The 23,864-nt window shown below is 34.1% G+C and overlaps 1 protein-coding gene across 1 annotated transcript in view; it reads left to right on the forward strand.

The window, feature by feature from the left end:
• The window catches only part of LOC115888118 (carbonic anhydrase-related protein 10-like), a 251,929-nt gene that overhangs the window by 195,751 nt on the left and 32,314 nt on the right, over positions 1 to 23,864 (forward strand). The window contains exon 8 of the mRNA XM_030907702.1: positions 4,426 to 4,557. Coding sequence (XP_030763562.1) covers positions 4,426 to 4,557 — 132 coding nt within the window. The remainder of the gene's footprint in view (positions 1 to 4,425; positions 4,558 to 23,864) is intronic.

Raw genomic sequence — 23,864 nt, forward strand, 5'->3', positions numbered from 1 at the left:
ATCGAGCAAAATATCAAGTGTGCTATATTTAACTATACTAGCGTTTTACTTATATTTAAAAAACACTAATTTTGGCAGATCTTGGCAGGCCAGATAGATAGGAAAACATAAAAACAAAACTATATGGAGTATTTAATACTATTAAAATGTAGTTTTTCCAACAGTACTACTTACTTCTAGATAAAATGGTTTTTTAATTAATTTTTCTTTGTTAAATTTAAGAACCTCAAACGTATTTACACAAACCTAATGGATTTGACAGTGGTTTCACCGTTGCTCACACACAAATTACAGCTAATAACCTCCTTAGAAGTTGCGTTTTAAAACCTTTAATTACCTACGGCACTTTGAAAATATAATTAGGGTTTGCGAGGGTGTCGTTGCGTGCTGGGGTGGGCCAAGGTGTGAAGCAACTTGAAGGTTTCATTACTTTATTAGCATGAAAATTACAGTCATTTTGTGTCCTTAGCGAAAGCCTGTAATTATTTTTGATTATATTTAAACTAAGCAATTTAAAATTGCTAATATTGTGACTTAATGGTAAAATGTAAATTAACTATTTAAGTAAAATAAATAAAAAACATATTAAATATACATTATATTATGTTACGTTTATGATTAAACACATGCACTGGAAGAAAACCAATTATTTTTACTCAGAAACCCGCATACACTACTAAAACGGATACAAATTAACAAACTTACAATATTGTATAGCAAATGTGTTTACATTGACTACGGTATGTCCCTGGATTGTGTTTACTAGAGGAAAAACCTTTTTATTATCACTATTTTGAGAAAACTTGGTTTATCTCTAATACAGGGTCGCTGATATGCCTGGGAACAGTCGATTAGGTAAAATATAAGAGGTACCGCAAAAAGTTAAATATAAAAGTTATAGGGTTTTTAAAAATCTATTAGCGGGTAATATATTTAAGTATACAGGGTCGGTCATAAAGTCGTGGCACATAGAAGTTTCATTTTTTAAATGCAATCCCCTGTATATTATTGCATATTTCGGTTCTTCCCTCGATTTTAAGCAAAAATCGAAATACACACAATGTGCCTCAAACCAACCGTTATCGAGTTATTGACTTTTAAAAATATCACTTAAACAATTCGGTTTAATTAATTTCGATGTGTTTGGTTTGATTTAATGCTGCCATTCTACCAAAACTGTGATACTTAATAATGTTTGACATTAGTTGAAGTTAGCATTTATAGATGTATAAAATGAGATTATATCAAGTCGGGAAATTACAAAATTTTAGATACAGCCGAGGTACAAAAAGTCATTTTTACTCCGAATAGAACATGCTATTTTTTTTTCAAAAGCCACAAATAATTTTTTAAACAATTTCAAACGTTCCAAGTTCTAAGCAGTAAAAAAATTGACGTCAGCAATGGCTATGAAATAAAGATTGCTGTCATTTCATATGTAAATTTATATGGGAAATATCATCGATCATCGTTTCCCAGCCAACTAGACGCCGTTTTTTTTTCGATCATACGGTATAAGGTACATAGTGCAAGAAATTAAACTAAAATTGTAACACAAAAGAAATAAAAGCAAATGTGAGTTCAATAACAGGTTTTATAAGGTTCCTGTTATAATATTAATGAATTAAGATATACGAATTAAAAAAGAAATAAATAGTTTGATTTAAAAAGTTTTATTTATTTTTTACCTACTTTAGAGCTTTATTAAAAACTGGTTGGTAAAAACCAAACCAAACTAAGCCTGGCGCATCCGCCACGAGATCAGAAAAAAAATACTTTTTTTTAATTAAATGAAAAACAAAAAATCCGGCGACGACAGTTTTTAGAAGAGCCATTTAGCTATCTTTTAGTAAAAAAAGCAACTTTCTAGAGCAAGTCGTTACTTCAGTAGAGACGACACAGATAAACATTAGCATTTTATATAATATGTAGTAATGGTTTATAATTGAAAGGATTTAAATAAAATGATTTATAAATTACTGTGTTATCACTATTATCCTAACTTAATGCATTCTCTTCGTTCTGATGCTCTAACAGAACAGAGACTCTCTTTATTTTGTAACAGTCCTTATAAAGTCCGGCACTAGCAACAATAGTTTTCTGCACCATTTCAATGTGTTTATTGGTGTTTATACCCCATACGTTCTAAAATGATTATAGCATACATACTCAGAATAGGTAAGTCTTTTCCAAATAATCTAAAATCGAATTTATTGGAATAAACGAAATCTTCAATAATAACAATGTCTTGGTTATGTTAAGCAATTTTGTCAAATATCAAATAAAATCAATACCTCCTCATGCCTTTGCTCATGCGTCAAATTTTTATCCGACAAATAAAGCACTATTTGGCAGTTCGGGCGCCAGGATATCTGGGAGATAAGTTTAATTTATCTAATAGATACTGATATCTATAGGTGAAGATACGCGTTTTTCTGCTATCCGTCAAATAAAATATATCTGGCAGATTATAACACGCTATCCGTACCTGAAAACACCGGGGGTATGCATAAAAGTACAAAAATATATTATTAAACATCTAGTTCAGTCAATGGGGATCAAAAAAGGAGCCTGCTTGGAAAAAAGTCCGGAAGTTTTGAAACTTTGCAGGTTTATAGGTTTTGGGGTCTCTTACATTATCCATTATCCATAAAATGCACATTTCCACACTTGCCGCCGGCGCCGCCATCTTGCCAAGATGGCGCCCGAAATCGGTATTTTGTAAATATCTCGAAAACTATGCGTTTTTCGTAAAAATTTGAAGAGAGAGAAATTAAAGAGAATAAAATTTCCTATAAAAAAGCTTCTATGAAAATTTTCGTGAAAGTCAACCGTTTAGGCACAAAATCCCTGGAAATTTTACAATTTTGCGTAAAGTATGATATACATATGTATAGTCGATTTCCGAAATCAAATGTCGATTAGGGTTCACTAAAACTAGTTTTAGTTTAGTTTCTTCAATTTTGTCATAAAACAGTGGCGTATCATTAATTCGTTTAATATAATAATAATTAATTTATGAATAATTAATTGTCGTGCTGGACAGCATTCATTGCGAACTTACCACCAGGTTCAGCATTGGTCTGGTTGTACCAAAGATGCCGAAGAATGGGGTTGGAAGAAAACAAAAACAGGCATTACTCCAGTCACAACATTACACCAGTTTGACAGATCCAGCTCCAAAATCCATATTTGCATTTTTATCCTGTAAATGCAAAACTAACAACTGTGGTAAAGCCTGCGGATGCAGAAAAGCTGGATTAAAATGTTCAATGATTTGTGCATACTGCAACGGGAAATCCTGTGACAACGTCACTGAAGTGTCACTCGACGAATCCGATGAAGAGGAGTTGGACTTGCCTGTAGATATCCCTCTGGCGGCTGAAGATGAAGAGTTGGACAAATTGAGAGACCACCCTGATGAGCCCAGCACAGCAGATACGATGGACTTTACATCAATGAGCCAGGTCCGTCGGTCTTGTGCAGATAAGTTAAAGTTTTCAATTTACCTAGTGGAATAGGCCTCCGGGGAGACCACGTTAAAATAAACACGCCATGTACTTTACCTCTTGGGTGGTGTGGAAACAAGTACACATTTTCAATAATCAAAATTAATTATACATAAATTAATGAGCGAATTACGCCACTGTTATGATACGTCACTGTTTCATGACAAAATTGAAGAAACTAAACCAAAACTAGTTTTAGTGAACCTTAATCGACATTTGATTTCGGTTTTTATATTATTTAAAAACTTATTTGTGGAGTTTGAAAAAAAATGTTCGTCACGCATGTTCTATTGAGTAAAAATAACTTTTTGTGCCTCGGCTGTATGTTAAGGTGCGTTCACACCGGCTGCGCCGCTTCGCGCCACGCCGCGCATACGTTTTTTTAACATGTACTTTTGAAGTATATTTTTTTACCGCGCACAAAAGTATATGTCAAAAAAATTATATGCGTGGCGGGGCACGGTGCGGCGCAGCCGGTATGAACGCACCTTTAGACTCGTTTACGTTCGTCCGTCACACCTTCAGCTGCGCCACAAAAAGTATAATTATTGTTACTCCTAATAAAACAATATACTATTATGGCAAAACAGCGTTTGCCGGGTCAGTTAGTATTTTTCTAACAATTTTAAAAACTACTAACATTTATTGACAACGTAAAATAAAACAACAAATGATTGACCTATTTGGTGATTGATGAGTCTACCATTCACGTTTTGAATAAAATTAGAACGACACAGATAGAGCGGAATTTAAGTCGGCCATATTACGTCCCCATCGCGCTCGACCCAAGTTTTGTTATGCTCCTTCCATAATCATTTTATTCAAAGGAAAAATCTAAACAGAAAATTTGTTTAGAAACGATTTTTTTGTTGTTATTATAACCTATTCTAAAAAGTTATTTGTTTGTGATTTCTAGCTGTACCAGCTCCGAAAATTAATGCAGGGCTCCGAAGACGCGCCAAAGGCTCCGCTGGGAAATAACGCGCGCCCCGTTCAGCCCCTGCACCAGAGGACGATTCGAACGAATATTAACTTTAAAAACGCAGAGGTAGGTGGAAATTTTACCCTTGCTTTTCTTATTCATAAAGAAAATCCGGCTTAGAGAGTTAGATTTAAGGTCTAGATTTTATACAAAGTACTTTTTAGTGTAACAACCCAAGTTCGTCAACAAAGTTGAAGAGGTAATATTTTGGCCAACTGTTTAACAAACAATTTAAATGAATAAAAGGAACCTACGTTGTGTTAAATATTTTTTTATTGTGATTATCTCGGATGCGCAATATTTTGGAAAATTTGTGAAGAATAGGTCACATAAATGAAACGCTAAATTTGTAAATAGTCCTACTTATTTTATTAAATGAAATGAATGTGAGTGCCGTACTCTGCCTGGAATTCACGAGTAAAAGAGCACGGCAGAGTAAACCCCGATCACTATTCCAGAGAATCTAACTGCTGTCCTGAACTTTAATAAAATAGAAATAATAATATAGAAACTGTCCTCATACTTTCAAAACATGCCACATTTATATCGTTCAAAACTGAACAGCTTTTGTTAGTTTTTGTTAGAACAGGTTTTGTTAGTTTTTGTTTAGTTTTTTTAAAAATCGTATCAGACTACAGGGTCCTATACCCAATATTGTTACCCGCCAAACCCTGAATCTGCCCTTACCACTTCCAAATAGCACATTGGTCAAAAGATCGATAATATATGAGGGCCGAAAGATCTTTAATCATCTTCCGGTTGCTTTAAGATTGGTTAATTCCATAAAAACCTTGCATTTTACATCGTTGACGAATTCTACCGGGACACCCTTGATATTAGTGTTTAGAGTCTAGAATTGCTTGTTAGTCTGACTTATTCTTTTTAGCGTTATGTTTAATTTTCTCTTTATTCTGTATATTGTATATGTTATTTTACTTACTTGTTTACACCTATTTGTCTGAATACTGTTTGTTTGTTTAAATGGAGGTATTTCTATCTTATATTTACACAATTTTTTTTATTTTTATTTTAGGTCGAAATCAAAATTTATTCATGGTCGAAAATTGTTAGTACGCCTCAACAAGGCCCTTATTCTTACCCTGAACCACAAACATCGGTACGAATAGACAATAAACGATTGTATTTAGATTACTTTTAAACTGAAATTATTCACAGCATAATCGATTTCATTAAATGTATACACATGTTTTATATTTATTATCTTTATCAGATCAAATAAATAGAGAAAAGCTTTAGAACAGAATCAGAACACGAAAAATGAAATATATTCTTTATGTAACACTAGTTAATTAATGAGAAAATATTTACTTTACCTTTAATAACATTCTTTGTCACAAAACTTACGAACCAAAATAACATCAATACGTCTCGAATGGTAGTCTCAAAGCCATCCTTTAACAACTATCATTCTCTTTTGTCGCCTGATTTCCCTCTCCCTAGTTTGTGAATAATATTTTAAAAATCAATAATTTTATTTATGTATACAGAGTGTCTTAAAAATGAAACTAAGTTGCTAGGTTTCCCTCCTAAACCTCAACTTACAATGGACTTTACGGTAAAAGTTGTAAAACATCTGTTTCCAACTCACCCACCTGTGATATATGACTGTGATATTTACAATTTAGATAATAAAGTTTTAAATTTTACAATTTTTGTGTGGCGTCCAACAAACTAAAAAATAATAAAGCTCCTGGTCCCAGTAATATACCATCAGTACTAAAGGCTACTCATAATAAACCTGAACACGTTCTATTAGTGTATAATGCATTAGCTCGGAAAAGTCAATTCCCATCAGAATGGAAAATAGGCAAACTGGTACTACTGAGGAAGGGAAACAAATTACATTTAACAACGCCTCCTGACAAGTTATATTGAACAATCAACAAAAGAGGAAAATAAATCAATGTCTAATTGATATCATAGCATTGGAATATGGGGAGGAGAATCATAATATATATCAGAGAGAAGAATCATAATAGAGGCCGAAGAGTTACAAAAAACTGTGATGATAAATAGCGGTGTACCACAGGGATCAGTCTTGGGACCTATGCTCGGGAACGTACTCTATGATGAACTACTGAGGATAGAAATGCCAGACAAAACAACTTTAGTTGCCTTTGCAGATGACCTTGCTATTGTATCATGTGCAAAAGATGAAGATGTACTGATGAACACCGTCAACGTGGCAATCCAAAGAGTTGTAAACTGGATGGAGAATAATCTGTTAACCGTAGCTTCACATAACTGAAGCAGTATTGCTGGCTAGAGAAAGAAAAATATCCCCGGTGCAATTTTATGTGCAAGGAACTCTAATTTACCCAAGTAATTCTTTAAAATAAATAGGAATGGGTCTGGATACCAAATTGAATTTTGCGGACCATATTAATAAAAGCATCACCAAGGCCGAGAAAACTGTCACCGCTTTTTAGCCTTACTCATGCCAAAGGTAGGAGGTGCTAGAGCATCCAAAAGAAAAGTACTTGCTAGTGTTGTACACTCGCAGCTGTTGTATGCTGCACCGGTATGGCATAACGTCACAAACAATCGCAAGCTAATGCAAAGACTACGCAGAATAAAACGCACAGACAATATGGAGAAGTCGATTACTTCATGAACCAAGCATTGTCTGGCCATGGATGTTTTAGAAAATATTTATACGATCGTCGTAGGGTTGATAGTGCATCATGCATCTACTACTGTGGTCAAGATGATGATGTTCAACATACACTATTTGCGTGTGAACGATGGCAGGTCCTTAGGGAACAATTCCGTACAGAAACCGGCAGACTCTTTGACTTACCCACATTTATGATGTACCTAGTTAAAGGGGAAGTACAATGGAAGCTAGTATATCGGATAGTCCGAAATATAATAAGTGGTAAAGAGATGGAAGAGAGACAACGAACATCATAAATCTATAGACACCCTTTGCACTGAAGCAATGCGAGAGTGAATTCTAGTGTAAAGTGGTAGTTGGAGGAGGGTTTTTTAGTTAACTACCCAACTGTGGGTCATATGTGCTGTGGGCAAATGTGCTGGTGTCTTATGCAAGATTTTTTCCCTCCTCACCGGAAAAAAAGACAACAATGAGCTACCTAATTACAAAGAGAGTATCTAAATATGTGAGGGAGGCATAATTATTCATTAAAAACATGTATTTTTTGATGATGTATTTATTACCACCTAATTCTGTAATAATGACCTCCGTTCGCCGCCGCACCAGCCGCGCCGTAACGAATAGTGAGTATGGGGCTTTAATCGTCTTCTGCCTACATTTTATGTAGCGGTAAAATTTGAAATAAACCACAGAATCTAAATTAAATTTTAGAATTTATCCTACTATATATTTCTCTCTCCGAATAATTAAATGTCTTTTTATCGGTCACTTAAACGCCAGCTTTTCGGGCGTAAACGGTAGCTAAGATAAATGGCCAAATTTATATCTCCCTCGTGCGCTCGATACACTTCAACTTAAGTAAATATTTAGGGCTGGAAGGAGAACTCTATGGGTAAAAAGAAACGAAATAGAGTTTTTTGCGAAGCGGTCTACCCTTATCAGGAACTTATCGGGGCATTGCGTCAGACTTAATTGTTTCCTGTCGTTAATACGTACGTTGGAACTCTGTAGAGTGGGTGTAGAGTCTTGGAATTTATTAGCTTGCTAAAAGAAACATGTAATAAGAAACTTCCTGAAATGTCAAATTTAAATATCCAGAGGGGGTCGAACAATATGTGTCCAAGGTGTTTCCGTTTTCAGCAGCCACTGTTTCTAAATGTGAAGTAACAAAATATATATATAAATTCGGGTCAGAACGTCCTACGACGTTGTCCGATGCCTAACTTCCACCCTGTGCGATTTTCCTATTGATCTTCGGTCAGATTTTTCTGGCTCATCGACCTTCTTATTCCTTCCATCCATGTTTTCTTGGGACGTCCTCTCTTTCGTTTACCAGGTGGTATCCAATGAATGACTTGTTTTGGAATTCTTTCATTGTGCATTCTCTGAACATGGCCGTACCATATTAATTGTTTTTGTTCTATATCATTTACTATTGTTCCCTCTATTCCCATCTGTTGTCTAATGTCTTCATTTCTGATCTTATCCCTCCGTGAAATTCTCATTGCTCTTCTAATCGCGTCCATTCTGTTGTCTCTAATTTCTTTTTATTCCTTTCAGTGAGTCGCCATGTTTCACATCCATAGAGTAATATGCTATTAACTAGTGTCTCGTATATATTATATTTCCTGTTTTTTGTAATTTCAGTACTCCATAGAATGCCATTTATGCATCTGATAACTCTTCGTGCCTCTATTACTCTGTTGTTTATTTCTCTATCGTCCGTTCCATCTCCTGTAAATATCGATCCCAGGTACCTGTAATCTTCACATGCCCTAATTTCCGTATTATTGTCCAAAATAAGATTTTCTGTATTGGATCCAATTGGAAGGTGTTTTGTTTTTTCTGTATTTACTGTGAGACCCCATTTAGCGTATTCTTCAATTATTTTCTGCACCATATATTCCATGTCATCTTTGTCGTTTGCAATTATGGCCTGGTCGTCTGCAAATTGCAAGGTGTATAGGCATATGTCATTTAGTTCTATACCCATTCCGTTACATTTTCTTTTCCATAGATATAAGGCCTTGGTAATATAAATTTTAAATAGTGTTGGGGATATACAGCAACACTGTCGGAGCCCTTTAGTGATAGAAATTTCCTCTGAGAGACCGTTGACCGTTTTTATTTGTGATTTTCCTCCATGGTAAAGATTTTGTACAGCTTTTATCAGAGCTGCGTTAATTCTTGGTTCGTGCAATACTTCCCATAATTTTATTATTGGTACTGTATCATATGCTTTTTGTAGATCGATGAATGTTATATGAACTTCCTGGTTCATTGCAGATTTCTTCTCGATGATCTGTTTCAACGCAAAGATATTATCTGTACATGATCTTCCGCCTCTGAAACCATTCTGCTCTTCTTCTTCGTAGCTGGAGTATTCCTCTTCAATTAAGTTCCTCAATATCCTTCCATAGAGGCGACTCATAGTGCTGGTGACCGAAATTTCCCTGTAGTTATTGGGATCCTTTCTTGAGCCCTTTTTATATATAGAGGAGATATATGCTTTTTTCCACTCTTCAGGTACTGGATGACCATTTAAGCACTGGTTAACTATGTTTGTTAACATTCTAAACAGTTTTTCGCTTCCAGATTTTATGAGTTCCGCATATACCCCAAAAAAGAGAAAAAAAAACGTTTGCTGGTAACATTTTTCTTCGGTCTCCTGTTGAGTATGGGTACTGGCTGTTATTACATTTATTCCTAAAACAAATAATCATCTCTGTAATGCGTATAACAAATAATCATAAAATCGCATAAGAAAAATAACTGTATTTGTACTCACCATATGTTTTTCCTTCTGCTTTTCTAATTATAGTACTATAAAAACTTGAAGAATTCTTATATGCAAAAACAGCAGAAGAAAATCCAAGCAATAAAGTAAGGATATGTTCTCATATCTGACACAGAATATCAAGTAAATTATGGAAACTTTTCAGGCACAAAACGGGTACGAAATCTGTATATGTCAGCCACATCTGTTTCTTAAATGTTTCGAACAATTTGTGACATTAAGATCTTTACTGTAGCTTATGTAGCGAAACCATATTTTGGTAAAATGTTTCGAAACTAAAAGCGATTTATGTTACGAAACATATGTATCAAAAATGTGACGAAACTGCTTCGCAATGTTTCTCAGCAGAGATTTTGTTTCAATTTTGTGTCTAAAAATACTACTTGGGTAGAGCCACAAGCGCCCTTTTTACATGTTTAAATTGAAAATAAGTATCTGATAATATACTGTTCCCTCTCCAAATTAATGCATTTTAGTCCAGTTAAATGTAGCTTTTTGGTGTGAGTGTCTAAAAAATTAGAAACTTTATGGAATGTGAAATTTAAACATCCAAAGTCGTAGGAAAGTTTGTGCAACTAATGACCTTATTAAACCGTTAAGACGAACTTTAGCAGATTTGCCCACTCGACGGGCTTTCCAAACGTGGCTATTTTCTCGTAATTATACTGCATTACCGTCGGCTTAATAAAATATGCTCGTTGCTTCGTTTTATTAAATCTTTTAACAGGATTCGTAGAGCCGCAAGCGCCTTTTTTACGAGCGCTTAATGCCCGCGGGAAACCATTGTATCCTGTTATATGAAGCTTTTATTGCCGCTATTTGTTCGCCGCTCGCCGTCCTGTTTCTGGTCCCGTTGTTTTTTTTTTCTTTCTCTTTCTCTCTGCTAATTTTTTAAGCGGCTTTGTTTGCTTAAGGGTACGAAAATCCGACGGAGAAGAGAATACAACGACACAATATTCGCAGCGGCAACTTTACAAAATGAATTTTTGCGACGTTAAAACGGTTTAAAAAACGATTTTTTAAGTAGTTTAGTTTTTACAATACTTTAGAGGTTGAAACCTTTAATCTTACAACAGCAAAATATACTGTGTGATATAGAAATAGTAACCCCTTTTTTTTCAGTATAGCTTTATAAGCGCTATTTTTAATATTTTGTGAGATGATTGCCTGCATGAAGTGTAGTAAACGATAATAGTACAGGATCCGACTGCACGATAATAGTACAGGATCCGGCATACGCTCATCTATAGGCTTGGTCCGCCGGTGCTACCACCATCGGAGAATATCGTAAACAACTAGTACTTACAAACACAGGAGTTTAAATAGCGAGAATACGAAAAATGTAATTGTTCTAAAAGTGTTCTTACAGTGCCATACTCTATACAGGGTTGTTCACCACATACGACACGGAGTATTGTAGCTAAACGATTAGATTTTTACAAATTGTAAGTTTTGGGTTTGTTGAAGGACTATTAGAGTATTATTATATATTAATATTTTTACAAGATACAGAGTGTCCCAAATAAATAAAAAATATCAAAGTTGTATTTTTTTAAATGGCACACCCTGTATATTATTGCATTTTTAGTTTCTACGATTAAAATAAAGGCAAACTTGATTAACGTTTATTACACTTAAACCTTACCGTTTTTGAAATATTTTCAATTTTCCGAAATTGCAGTATAAATTTTAAGGCTTCATTTCTCCGAGGATATCAAAATTTTTAATACTAAATATTTACTGAAGTTTATTTATCGATCAGTTATTGTGTTGCAATAATAAAAATTATACTACCTTATACAGAGTGTCTAAAATTTTATTTTAAATAATTACTAGCTTTAAACGGCAATAACTTATTTACATTAAATAGAACACCCTGTATATTTTATGAGAATCAGATGCACAATTTAATTGTCTATCAAATTGTATTATACCACTTCTTACCTATTCCTTCAAGTTTTCGTAGAAAATGCATTTTCTTATAATTTAGACCTCATTTATCAATATACCCATGGAATATTGACATTTTAGATTGTTTTTAAAACAACAAATGTACAAAATGTACAGGCTAGTAATATCGTTTTTAGTAAAACGATAATATTACTAGCCCATTTGTATGCAAAAGAAAACTATTTAAATCTTTATAAAAGAGTATACCATTAATTAAATATACCACCAGTATTTCCGCCCAAATACTAATTAACTACATACTTAATTGTGTTCGTTAATAAATTATTCTAAATAAATGTGGATTTGAATCAGAAATCAATATAATAATAAGTTATGAAAATGAACGTCTCTGTTGTTATAAATAGGCATTTGTCGAAAAATTAAATATCATTTTTAAGGTGTTACTTTTTACCACACTGTCTAATACACATACATAATTCAGCTTTTTAGTATTTGGAGCAATTATTATTAATCAACGCAAACAGTCAATTAATGTAGTTTGAATACTGGAATCATATTAATTGGTCCTTTTTAACAAATATTTAAACAGTTTTTTTTAATGAAATAAACGAACTATATCGACAATATTAGTATCTGTACTCTTTAAAAATTTGGTACATCTTTAAAAATAATCTAAAATGTCAGTATTCCATGGGTATATTGATAAATGAGTTCTAAATTAGTTGGGATTAGTTTTAATTAAATAAATATGGTCCAAAATATAGATTCCACCTCTTCCAATACAAAAGAACCTATAAAGAGTCTTAGGTTTACAGCAGATGACGACTTAGCCCTTCTAAGAGAATTTGTTGCTTGTTGCCCTAAACCCACTGGCAGACGTTAAACAATAAAGCACTGGAAATAAGCACTTTAGCCCTTTAGTTTTAAAATACCTAGTAAACAAAACAATTTCAAAGTTTTAAATTCAAAGTTAGGTTAAGTTTAAATAGCGGACGCGACGCATATACGTATTATTTACAAATATACTCAGCCTAATCTCCAAAAAGTGAAGCCCAAACAGTGAAAGAGCAATATGGAATTATGCATAAGTCTATTTCACCCGGATATTCATTTAACTGCGCATGCCTCACCTGAATAAGTTTTCATTGGTCGATGTTTTTAAAGGGAAGTGGTTGACTGACATTTCACCTAACCTTCAATTTTATTTATATTTTTATTATTTATAACACATTATCATGGAGTTGGAAAAATATCAAAAAATAGTTGGAAACTATAAACTAAACAAAATCACTCTTTTACGCGCACAAATAAAAAGTAATCCAAACAGAACTAAAACAATAATCAATCGGAGTTTGGCGCAATCGCAGTTCAATCCATATCCGGGTGAAACAGACTTATGCAGTTTTAATATGGAGCTGGGTTATGTTGTCTTTCTCTTACGGCACAGAAACTGCACATGGGGTTAAATAGGGAACCCTGAGTATATTTGTAAATAATACGTATATGACGCGACGCGATCAGAATTCTTTCCGATCCGATAACTATAAATGAAGAGAGTTAATACCACCTCACGTAAAGGAAATAACACCTAGCCTTATTAACGTCCATGCACGCTATTCGGTTTAGCGATATCTCTCTATTACGCTGTTTATTGTTATTTTACGCGAGTTTATTTTTGCGCACAGGAAATTTGACTCGTTTGCACATCGTCATAAAAAACAACTTTCGTAATTAGGGACAAGATTTTTATCTGTATACTTATAGGATACATAATCTGTGGTTTTATAGTTTCAATAACTGCACTAGCAAAAAACTAAAATACTTAAATACTATGACAAAACCACGATTTCAATATTATTTTAATGCGAACAACATGACTGCGCGGCGGCGTGAAATAAGTACTAATAATTTCTGATTTTTGCCGTTGAAGTGAAGCACTGATACGGTCGGAATTTGTTGAAATCATCTGAAATATACTAAGCCTATAGTTAATCAAAATCTAATTTTTACATATATTTATGAATAGGGGAATACACTTTTAACAGGATGTCAATCAAAAACTTGCCGCAAATAGGGAATGCAAGTGTTCATTATAGTTTTTCCTAGTACAAACCTAAAGTATGTATTAGGATGTATTTCACGAAAATATCTTAACTTCTACAGGGTGGCTCAAAAAGTGTGAGTGGATCGGGATGGTTTTTTTTTAAAGGAACACCCTGTATATTATTACATTTTTAGCTTCCTTTATCCATCACTTTACATAATCCTAAAATATTATTAAATATGTCTTGAGAGTTTCAGAAATATTAATAAATAAAACAATATTTTTTTTCAGCCTTTTTAAAAAAAATATTAAGAAATGACTTGAAATCAAAAATATACTAGGTATTTACTATAGATAGTCTGTACTGACTTTGCTATAAATATCGTAATCTCAAACCATACAAGGTGTTCAAAACTCTATGCAAAACTTTCTAAAATATAAAATAGCTTTTTTCCGTTTTTTAATGGTTAAAACCCTATTATTATTTCTTTGTTAGATAGAGAAGTAAAAAATGAACATTTTTTGTATTTAGAGCATTTTAGAATTCTTAGCGGTTCCATTTAAGAGTCTACTACCCTGTACTTTCGGGTTGCTCTCAGGGGTCGGGTAAAGCGGGTGTGTGGCCGAGGGAAATATATTTTATATTTCAGAAATCTGCCTAAGGTTTAGCCCGAGCCTGTCGTGTTAAGCCACACCCAAAAATTCCTAACACACGTTTGATTACGGCTTGATTAAGGTTTGCAGAGCTTCAACCTTTGCCATAAAATAGAGAGCAATTTGTTACAAAACCATATAAATTATATGTCGCTGTAATCACAAAACTTTTTTTGTGATTTTTTCTATTTCTGTATTGTAACGGAATTTTAAATTATGTCTTTATTTTTGAGAAAATTTAGTCCAAACATAAGGAATATTTTGCTGATGTTTGACCATCAAAATCTTGAAAATAAAAAAGTTGTCTAAAAATATGCTACAATACGGATATAGTATAATCCTTTATCTTTAATTTCCTTCTTCGTTTGTGTAAAAATACCTAGCCAGTTTAACATAAAACGTTAAATGCCGAACGTTTATTTTCCTACTTTTTCGGACTAGTGAAATGGACTCTTAAACAACTATGTTTGAAAAACACACTATTTTTGACAATGAAATGCGTGCACGTAGGAACAAATAAACACAAACAAACGTAAATTTTCTCCAGTCGACGCGCCAACACGAAAACGCTAATTAAGCTCTCTAGATTTCGTAGCAAATTAGCCAGCGGCGGTGTAGATTATAAGGCCTTAAAATTAACCCTCTTTAATATTTTATAAAGACTGTTCAGGAGGCAAAAGGTTAATTTTTCGCCGAGACTTTCTGGATAAACAAAGCTGAAAAGCTCTTCTTTCGTCTTGAAGCAAAGCCTTTATCCTTTGTTGAACGCTGCCTTACAAGCGATTGAATTATTTATGTAGTTTACATTTAAAAAGGGGTTATGATTTATTCAGTACAAGTGATTTTATGATTAAGAAATTATAAAGGGTGAGTGTTAAGTTAGTACTCTTCAAAAAAGTCCTATGGGTATTTCGTCACTGTAAGAAAATCTACAAAATAAAATAGTTATTTTTTGTAAACACTGATGGCGTTAATCCAACGGAGACTAATTGTCAGCAGTTAAGTTTACAGATAAACAAATTTGTCTGAAAGACAAAAAAAATGTTTAACGTTTCGGAAAGTATATCTTTTTCCGTCGTCGGAAGCAAAAAAATAATTTGTCCCACCAGATCAACTCGGTCCCACCTGGACACTGTCGTATAATATGTTCCACAGAGTTGGCCCCAGCACCGAGCCCTGTGGGACGCCCCCGAATACCTCTCTTTCATCTTCTCTATTGAGAACTATAAATCTAAGTTCCATCTTCTAAGTTCTTTAATAATTATTTCCCATGAGGCGCAACTAAATGCATTTTTAACGTCGACTAAAATCAAAGCATTATGCCAAGTGGCTTTTCTTTTCACGATATCCGATATTTTCTTCATTGCATGTGTGGTAGATTTCCCCTTTACAAATCCATACTGGTTTGGATGCATACCATTTCGTTTCTTCCTAATTTCTTCCAACAGTCGCGTATTGATGAGTTTCTCATAGACTTTCCCGATTACATCAATGAGGCAAATCGGACGATATTTTGGTGGATCATTTAGGTGCCTCCGGGGTTTCTCTATTAGGGTTAATTTGGATCTCTTCCATTCTTTAGGGAATTCATTCTTTTCTGAAGAAAGTTATTGAAAAATGTTCTAAAATATTCTACATTGTCCAATATTAGCGTTTTTATCACATTTGGTGGCAAATTATCACAGCCCGGAGATATGTTAATTTTTATATCTTTGGCAGCATTTATTATATCTGAATCACAAAAAATATCACATTCTCTTATCACAGTTTGTATATTATTTGGTTGAGTCCAGGTTTGTCTCTCATATACAAATAGAGCCTTAAACTGTTTGATTTTTTCTTCTGGGTCCATTTGAACTCTGGGTGGCATTTTTTTCAGCTGGGATCTTATTATCTTGTATGCTTGACCGTAAAAATTTTCCTTGTAAGTCATCGCAAAGTTTTTCCCATGAACTTATTTTTGCAATTCTGATCTTTTAGAACAGATCCTGCTTTGCTTCTTTGTAGGTACGTTTATAGAGCTCGCGAAGATCATCGTTTCTTGTTTCTCGTTGAAACCTTCTTCTCTTTTTTTTACTTCTAAAATGTTTGTTTTGATATCTTCGTTCCACCAGTACGGCATCTGGAAGTATTCATCACAACGGACAGTCGGAGTACCTTTATGGTATGCTGCGCGAATTATTTTTGCCATTTTGTAAGCTGACATAGTTGTGACTTGCCCGGTATGCTATATTTGAATGCTTCACTAAGCTTAACCTTATTAATTTCTCCGTATTTATACCTGAATTTTTTTCCTTGCAAGTTATCTGATGGTATTTCGGTAAAAATAAACTTGTGCTCTCTTACATCCGGATCTTCAAGGACTTGCCATATGGGTTTCATCTGCAGTAATCCATCGCATACTATGAGTTACAGATGCCCGACGCACTATTGCCGGACCCTGTATAATTGTAATTAATAAAGTAATTTTGAAAACATTTAAGCCTTAATTTCCCAAACGATATCACTACTCTTTCAAATTTTCAAATGTCTTCTAAATTTTGTGTGTTTTAATACATAAATCAAAGTGTATCCCAATGGAACTCCCTTTGTATACTACGTCATATACTTTAAATTTCTTCAATATTGAAACAATACATTTAAAAACGAAAATCTTCTCTTCTCACAAAGAAACGCTCCCAAACCGTCCAAAAATATTCTTTTCAGTCTCTTAATCCGCTAAGTTGGAAACAATCGGACCCGAATTTAAGACAAACTCTCCTATAGAAATTCAGCCAAGCCCATCTCTCTGCTTTTTTAACCACAAAAAATATATTATTCTTGCTAAAATACGTAATCCTGTCGTTTTTAATCTGTACTGCTGCTTCAATATACATTGAAAATACAAAAACAGTCTTATATAAAGGGGAACTAAGAATTTAAAAAGTTTGATTAAAAGTTGTTCAAAGTTTCGTGTCTGAAGATGTACGAAAAATATTAATTTATATCGGTTTTTATATAAGAAATTATAAAGCTTGTTTTATTATTAATTGCCTAAGATCGATAATGAAAATGTTTTCAAGATTGAAGGACTGCGAAACTACAAACTTTGTTCCTAATCGTCACACCTATGAAATAGCGTTTATTGTTTTTGTAATGCACCTGTCAATGAAAAATTATATGATTATTGTTGGTTGGGAGTGACCGTAGCACAGTTGTATCGGCTATTGTTCTTTTAATTGGATACTTTGAATAAAAATATTAAGGAAGGAGTATAATGCTATCCATGTAATCATGCATGGTGGGCGGAAAAAGGGCTCTAGGGTGGGGATCATTGACAGTTCTGTTTACGATTTACTTGACACATTCTATGGACACATTTGAATTTGATTTGAAATTTTGTGAATTTGTCAGTCTTTACTGAGCTTCTTTTTATGTTATTTATTCTTTATTCTACTAGGCCAGAGTAAGCGAGAGTTTTAGGGTCCGAATTCTGAACACCTCCACCGATTGACTTTTGAAATTTTAACAGTCAATAGAGATATATGTAAGAAACAAAAGTTACATAGTAGCTATGTATATTTTATATTAGTAAAATGTTATAGACATTTAGCTTCATGTATTATATTTACATCTTATGGGCACTTTCCAATCTAAACTTGTGGTAAAACTAAATACTCCGAACCAATGGGCACCTACCCTAGCATCTTACAGGCAGAAATCTACGCTATCGAAAGATGCGTACAACTTATCTTAGTCAGGCAGCGTTAAAAACGATCAACTCAGTATCAATCAATTCGAAATTGGTAAAGGAATGCATAGAAAAGCTGAATAAATTAGGCAAAGAAAACAAAGTCCTCCTACTCTGGGTGCCCACTCACCAAGGGATAGAAGGCAATGAAAAAGCAAATGATTCAAAGTTCTTCACAAACTGGACCAGAACCGTTCTGCTTCCCAAGTGGTAACCAACTAAAGGCGGAACTCAAGAACTTGGAAGGCTCCATCCGCAATCTGGAATGGGAATCTTGCAACGGTCTAAGACACTCGAAGAAGTTTCTGAGGGCTCACGACCAAGAAAAATCAAAGATCTTCCTGGAGTTAAGTAAGAACAATCTTCGGATTGTCACGGGGTTTTTAACAGGACACTGTCTCCTCAATGAACACCTCAGTCGATTGAAACTAAGAAGAAGCTGCGAGTGCAGATTCTGTGGGGAAGATGCGGAAACACCAAAACACCTAATAAATGAATGCGCCGAGACGACAACCATTCGTGTCATGAACTTTGGTACGTCTGATGTTGGAAATGGAGAACTACCCTCTGTAAAATCGCCCAGATACTGGCTTTTGTCACAGCCCTGGGACTGTATAATGAGTTATAACTCAAGAAAGGGGGACACAATAGATCTGTAAGATCGCAGTGACCTCCCTCTCACTCATTCTAAATTCTAATTGTGGTGAATTAGTGTTTTATTTTGCTGTTGTAACACCAAAGTTAAAACCCTCAACTGTAATATTATGTGAGGCTATGAGCACAATAACGGACTAACCCCAATATTAATAAATGACAGAAAATAGCTTTTAAAAATAGCCAAAAATTAGTCAATGCCAAATAAACTTGTTTTAAAATATTTTGTGGTTTGGTCAAGTTAAATATGTTGAGCTTTACATATATTTGATGAATATGTTTAATAATTTTTGTATAAGTCCTAAATATGAATTTTGAATGTGGATTGGTCCACTTTGCATTTAAAATAGTTTTAGTTCATTGGTGGGTTATCATAATAATTCACTCAATATTACATGAAAAACTTTATTTATTTATTAAAACATTAAATTATAAAAACTCTCGACTTTTTTATTTTTAGTCCTCTTCGTCTTCAGTTGGGTCAGTTTCTCACCCCAGTTGCTTGTGATGAAGATCTTATATTTTGTAAAATTCCTGATTTATTGGGGGAATGAATGCCAGATTCCGTAGTCCACTATAGTGAGATGTTTGGACTGCATCTCAATGTTTCCAAGATCAAACTATTGGTCTTTTCTAAGACTCCAATAAATGCACACCTGCGTGTCAAGGGACAAACAATCGAACAAGTGGCCTCAATAAAGTATTTAGAAGCTAACATTAATACTCAGTGCGACCCGAAAAGAGAAATATTTTCAAGAATTGAGCAAGCGAGAAAAATCTTCGTGAGAATGAAATCATTTTTTACAAGAAGAGACCTCAGTGCGGATCTCAGAACTCGAATGGCCAGATGCTACGTCTTCTCTGTGTTACTCTATGGATGTGAGAGCTGGACACTGGATTCACAGACCGAGAAGAGAATAGAAGCCTTCGAAATGTATATATACAGACGGATGCTGCGAATCTCATGGGTACAAAGGATCGCCAACAATGAAGTACTCCAGCGCATGCAGAAACAAAAAGAGATACTGAACACCATCAAGGAAAGAAAAATGCAATACCTGGGTCATGTGATGAGAGGTGGTAGATACGAAATACTGCGCGGGGCAAAGTGCAAGGGAAAAGATCAGTAGGAAGACGCCAGAACTCATGGCTAAAAGATTTGAGGAGATGGTTTGAACGCTCGTCTGCGGAAATCTTCCGGGCTGCAGTTTCCAGAGCCACAATTGCCATTTGGATCGCCAACCTTCGGCAGGAGAGGGCGTGATAAGAAGAAGAAATGCCAATAACTCAAGAAGGTCTTTCTTCTTGGCTTCATTAATGATGTTTCCATTTGGATATACAAGCGGGAGTTCAGGTATATCCTTGGAAACCGATTTTTTTTACCGACATCAACTGTTTCAAAAAGTTCCTCTTCTCGATTTGAATATTTGTATTGAATGGTATTAGGAAAGGCTTTCCTAAACCTCAGCCATTGGATTTTTAACCACTCCACTTTCGTTTTGGCTTCACTAACTTTTCTATTAGTAATATTGTTTTCAAGCGTTTTTGTAGAAAAAAAATTGACTTATTCATGTCAAGGATTTTTTTCCTGGTTTGCCTTATGACAGCATGGAATTTCTTTTCCTTTTCTATAATTCCGAAATCTTCGCATGGCAAATAAGAATGTCCACTTAGGCTAGGAATTTGTGATCTATTTCCTCCACAGTGAAATCTGGAGATGAGGTAATATAATTACACAACATAAAAATAATAAATAACGCACACTAAATAAAACCGAAATATTCCAGAAAAATATCAACGATTGATTAAAAACCGTACACAAACAGTTTATCCTTTAGCAGCAAAGTGGACTAACCGCGCTTAGTACATTGTGCTTCTCGAAACTTCCCTCAAAAATCAAATGCGAAATCTAGGTTACTGCTACCATCTAGTAACGAGCAGAACAAGGTCGCTTGATCCACTTTGCAGTTGATAAATAACAACTTGATGAATTTATTTTATCGATTTTTATTGAATATTATTTCAAAAAAAATTATACAAATAAAATATTATACAAAAAAAATAATATTTTGAATTTTTGTGGTTTAGTCCGTTATTGCACTCATAGCCACATGTATCTTTGTATCTTTCGTTGGATTAAAAAAAATTGCCGCTAATTTTCAAATACCTTTTATCCCTCCATCGATTACTAATATCTGGAAAAAAGTAGGGGAAAAACTATAAATTGCGTTAAGAGTTTCGTTACCTAATATAATAGAAACTTTTCTGATTAATTATTGCCGGGAAAAACTTCTTTCGGATAAGTTAAATGAATGCCGATAGATTGACATTTCTAAAGAAAAGTCCGGCACGGTCCCTTTTGTCTTACCCTAATCGGTAAAAGCTCCGAGATGTATTGTTTGGATCGGCAGAAAGATTCGTATTTTTTTAATTGGAAATTTTTGCAACTTTTAACGCAACGCTTTCTGAAAATGAAAGGTCGAGACTTCCGATGATGAGAAAGACCAAAGTTGCTTACTTTTATTTCCTCCAAACTTCCTTAAACTCATCAAAGTTTCTGGCCTAGAGCAAATGTCAAAAACAAGGAAGAGTTTGTTGTTAGAGCGCTTATTAAATTTCTGTACTATATTTAGAATATAAAAGAAATAATACAATATACGATTGAAAAAAAGGCGTTAGCGATGGATATGAAATGAAGACCGCTCTAATTTTATATGGAAGATTATATGGGAAATGTCATCGATTGTCATTTCCAAGCCAACTGGACGTCGTTTTTTTCGATCATACAGTATTAGTAAATAGAGGAAGTTCGTCGACGTTGACTGTGGACGACGCATACTAAGGATTAAATGCTAACTATTTATAACGGAAAAAAAATGAAATTAAAATTTAATTTATACAAAATCGGCATTTTTTTAACATTATTCCTTTCCCAATATTAGGAGATAACTGTCATATGTCATGAAATTATGTCTAAATCTGGGAGATTTCCAATAAAGCCGCTTTGAAGATATCTCAATTATATGCTATAAAAATATCTCAATTTATATGGAGCTAGACAATATCAATATTATATACATTTATTTATTAGTTCATGTCAAATATAAAAATAATATATATATATATATAGACAACATGTATAAGATAAGGCCAAACAGAAGTAAAATGTAGAGATAAAATTCAAGACAATCACAAACACTAAATTGTAAAAATATGATTGCATATCCCTTTTTTTACAATATAAATATTGTAACTTTTTTATATAACGAACAATAAGCCCTTACGGTTGCAGTTTACGTTACAATGCAGCCTTATTGGCTACGATAAAGTCCACCTAGATGCTCAGTTTTTTTGGGCAGACTGTGCAGGCCAGTTTGCTCAGTTTAACCTGTACTCACACATACGCAATTTTATAGAACAGGTTTGCCCACAGTGAAATGAGTGACGCACGACGCACCTACTAATATTTCCAGAACATTGAAAATGGCTTTTCGAGATATTGTTCTGTTTTGCGTTCTCCTAGCTTGTTCCATAAAAAAAAACTTTTTATTCCTGACGCTGTATACTCATTACTTTTGATTTTCCATAAACATGGCAAACTCTTATACAGGGTGAGACTTAAATAAGTTCAAATAATTTTAGGGGTAGTATTAGTCTAAGAGCTAGCAACGTTTTCGAGAAAGTATTTTAAGACGTCTGGCTCTTTGATATATCTTTTACTATGCTCTCTGGAACAGCATGCGGCCCCTCTGGCTGCCGATACCCGTTGCGTTCACTACTGCGCATCGGAGTAAGATCCTATTTTTTTTTAATTCAGTCCTATAAATTCTAATATTGAATATAAATCGAACATGTCTCCATAGCGAGTGCGTAGAGTTTCCGACTACGAACCGAGGATTCAAAGTTCGAATCCGGGTCAGGGCAAAGACTTTTTTATTTTATTTTCGTTTATATTCTGATAGTAAAGTATTAAATAATTCTGGTGATTCAAACAATATTTAATACTTTACTATCAGCATATAAACGAAAATAAAATAAAAAAGTCTTTGCCCTGACCCGGATTCGAACTCTGAATCCTCGGTTCGTGGGCGGAAACTCTACGCACTGCGGTATGGAGACATGTTCGATTTATATTCAATACTAGAATTTAAAGGATTAATGAAAATATAGGAACTTCTTTCAATGCGCAGTAGGGAACGCAATGTTTAGCGGCAGCAAAGGCGGCAGCCAGACGGGCCGCATGCTGTTCTAGAGAGCATAGTAAAAGATATATCAAAGAGCCAGACGTCCTAAAATACTTGTTTTTTTTCTACGTTGCTAGCTCTCGTACTATATATTTCGATCCAAGAAACACGATTATGAGCTTTTTTCACGAAATTTTTTTTTGATTTTTTTTTAGTTTTTAGTTAAAAAACATAATTTGTTGATAATATGGCAACATAGGTAGTAGATTAAATTTACATGAAAGAAATTCCAGAAAAGATCCAGTGGTTCTCAATATTTTAACAAAAAATCCTCATTTTTGGAAATTTTCAAAGTAAAATAACTCGGTTATTTTGGATTTATTTAAAAAACGGTAAAGAGAAAATATCTTTCTTTTATCGAGATCTACCAGCCCTGAAAATATTTGCACTTATTGAAGGCTCACCCTGTATAATTCCATAAATTGGCATAAAAATTAGGTATTCATTTAACATCTTGTCTCAAATTAATAATAGAACTTTGTCTATGGGCTGAACTAAAACGAACTGAACAACTTAGCCTGGTTGAAATGAGATCCTGCTTAAATTTTACTTGTGTACAAACTTCACTTTCAGTTCAGTTTTAATCATCTACTGCATGGTTAGCGAAACGCGCGGCCAGTGGAAAAGTAAAGTGTTTTGGTGTATTGTGGTGAATTAGTGTGTTATTTTGGTGTTATAGTACCAAAGATTCGAACCCTCAA

This window comes from Sitophilus oryzae, unplaced genomic scaffold (genome assembly GCF_002938485.1).
Source record: "Sitophilus oryzae breed Bouriz unplaced genomic scaffold, Soryzae_2.0 scaffold_684_pilon_pilon, whole genome shotgun sequence".
Lineage (NCBI taxonomy): Eukaryota > Metazoa > Arthropoda > Insecta > Coleoptera > Curculionidae > Sitophilus > Sitophilus oryzae.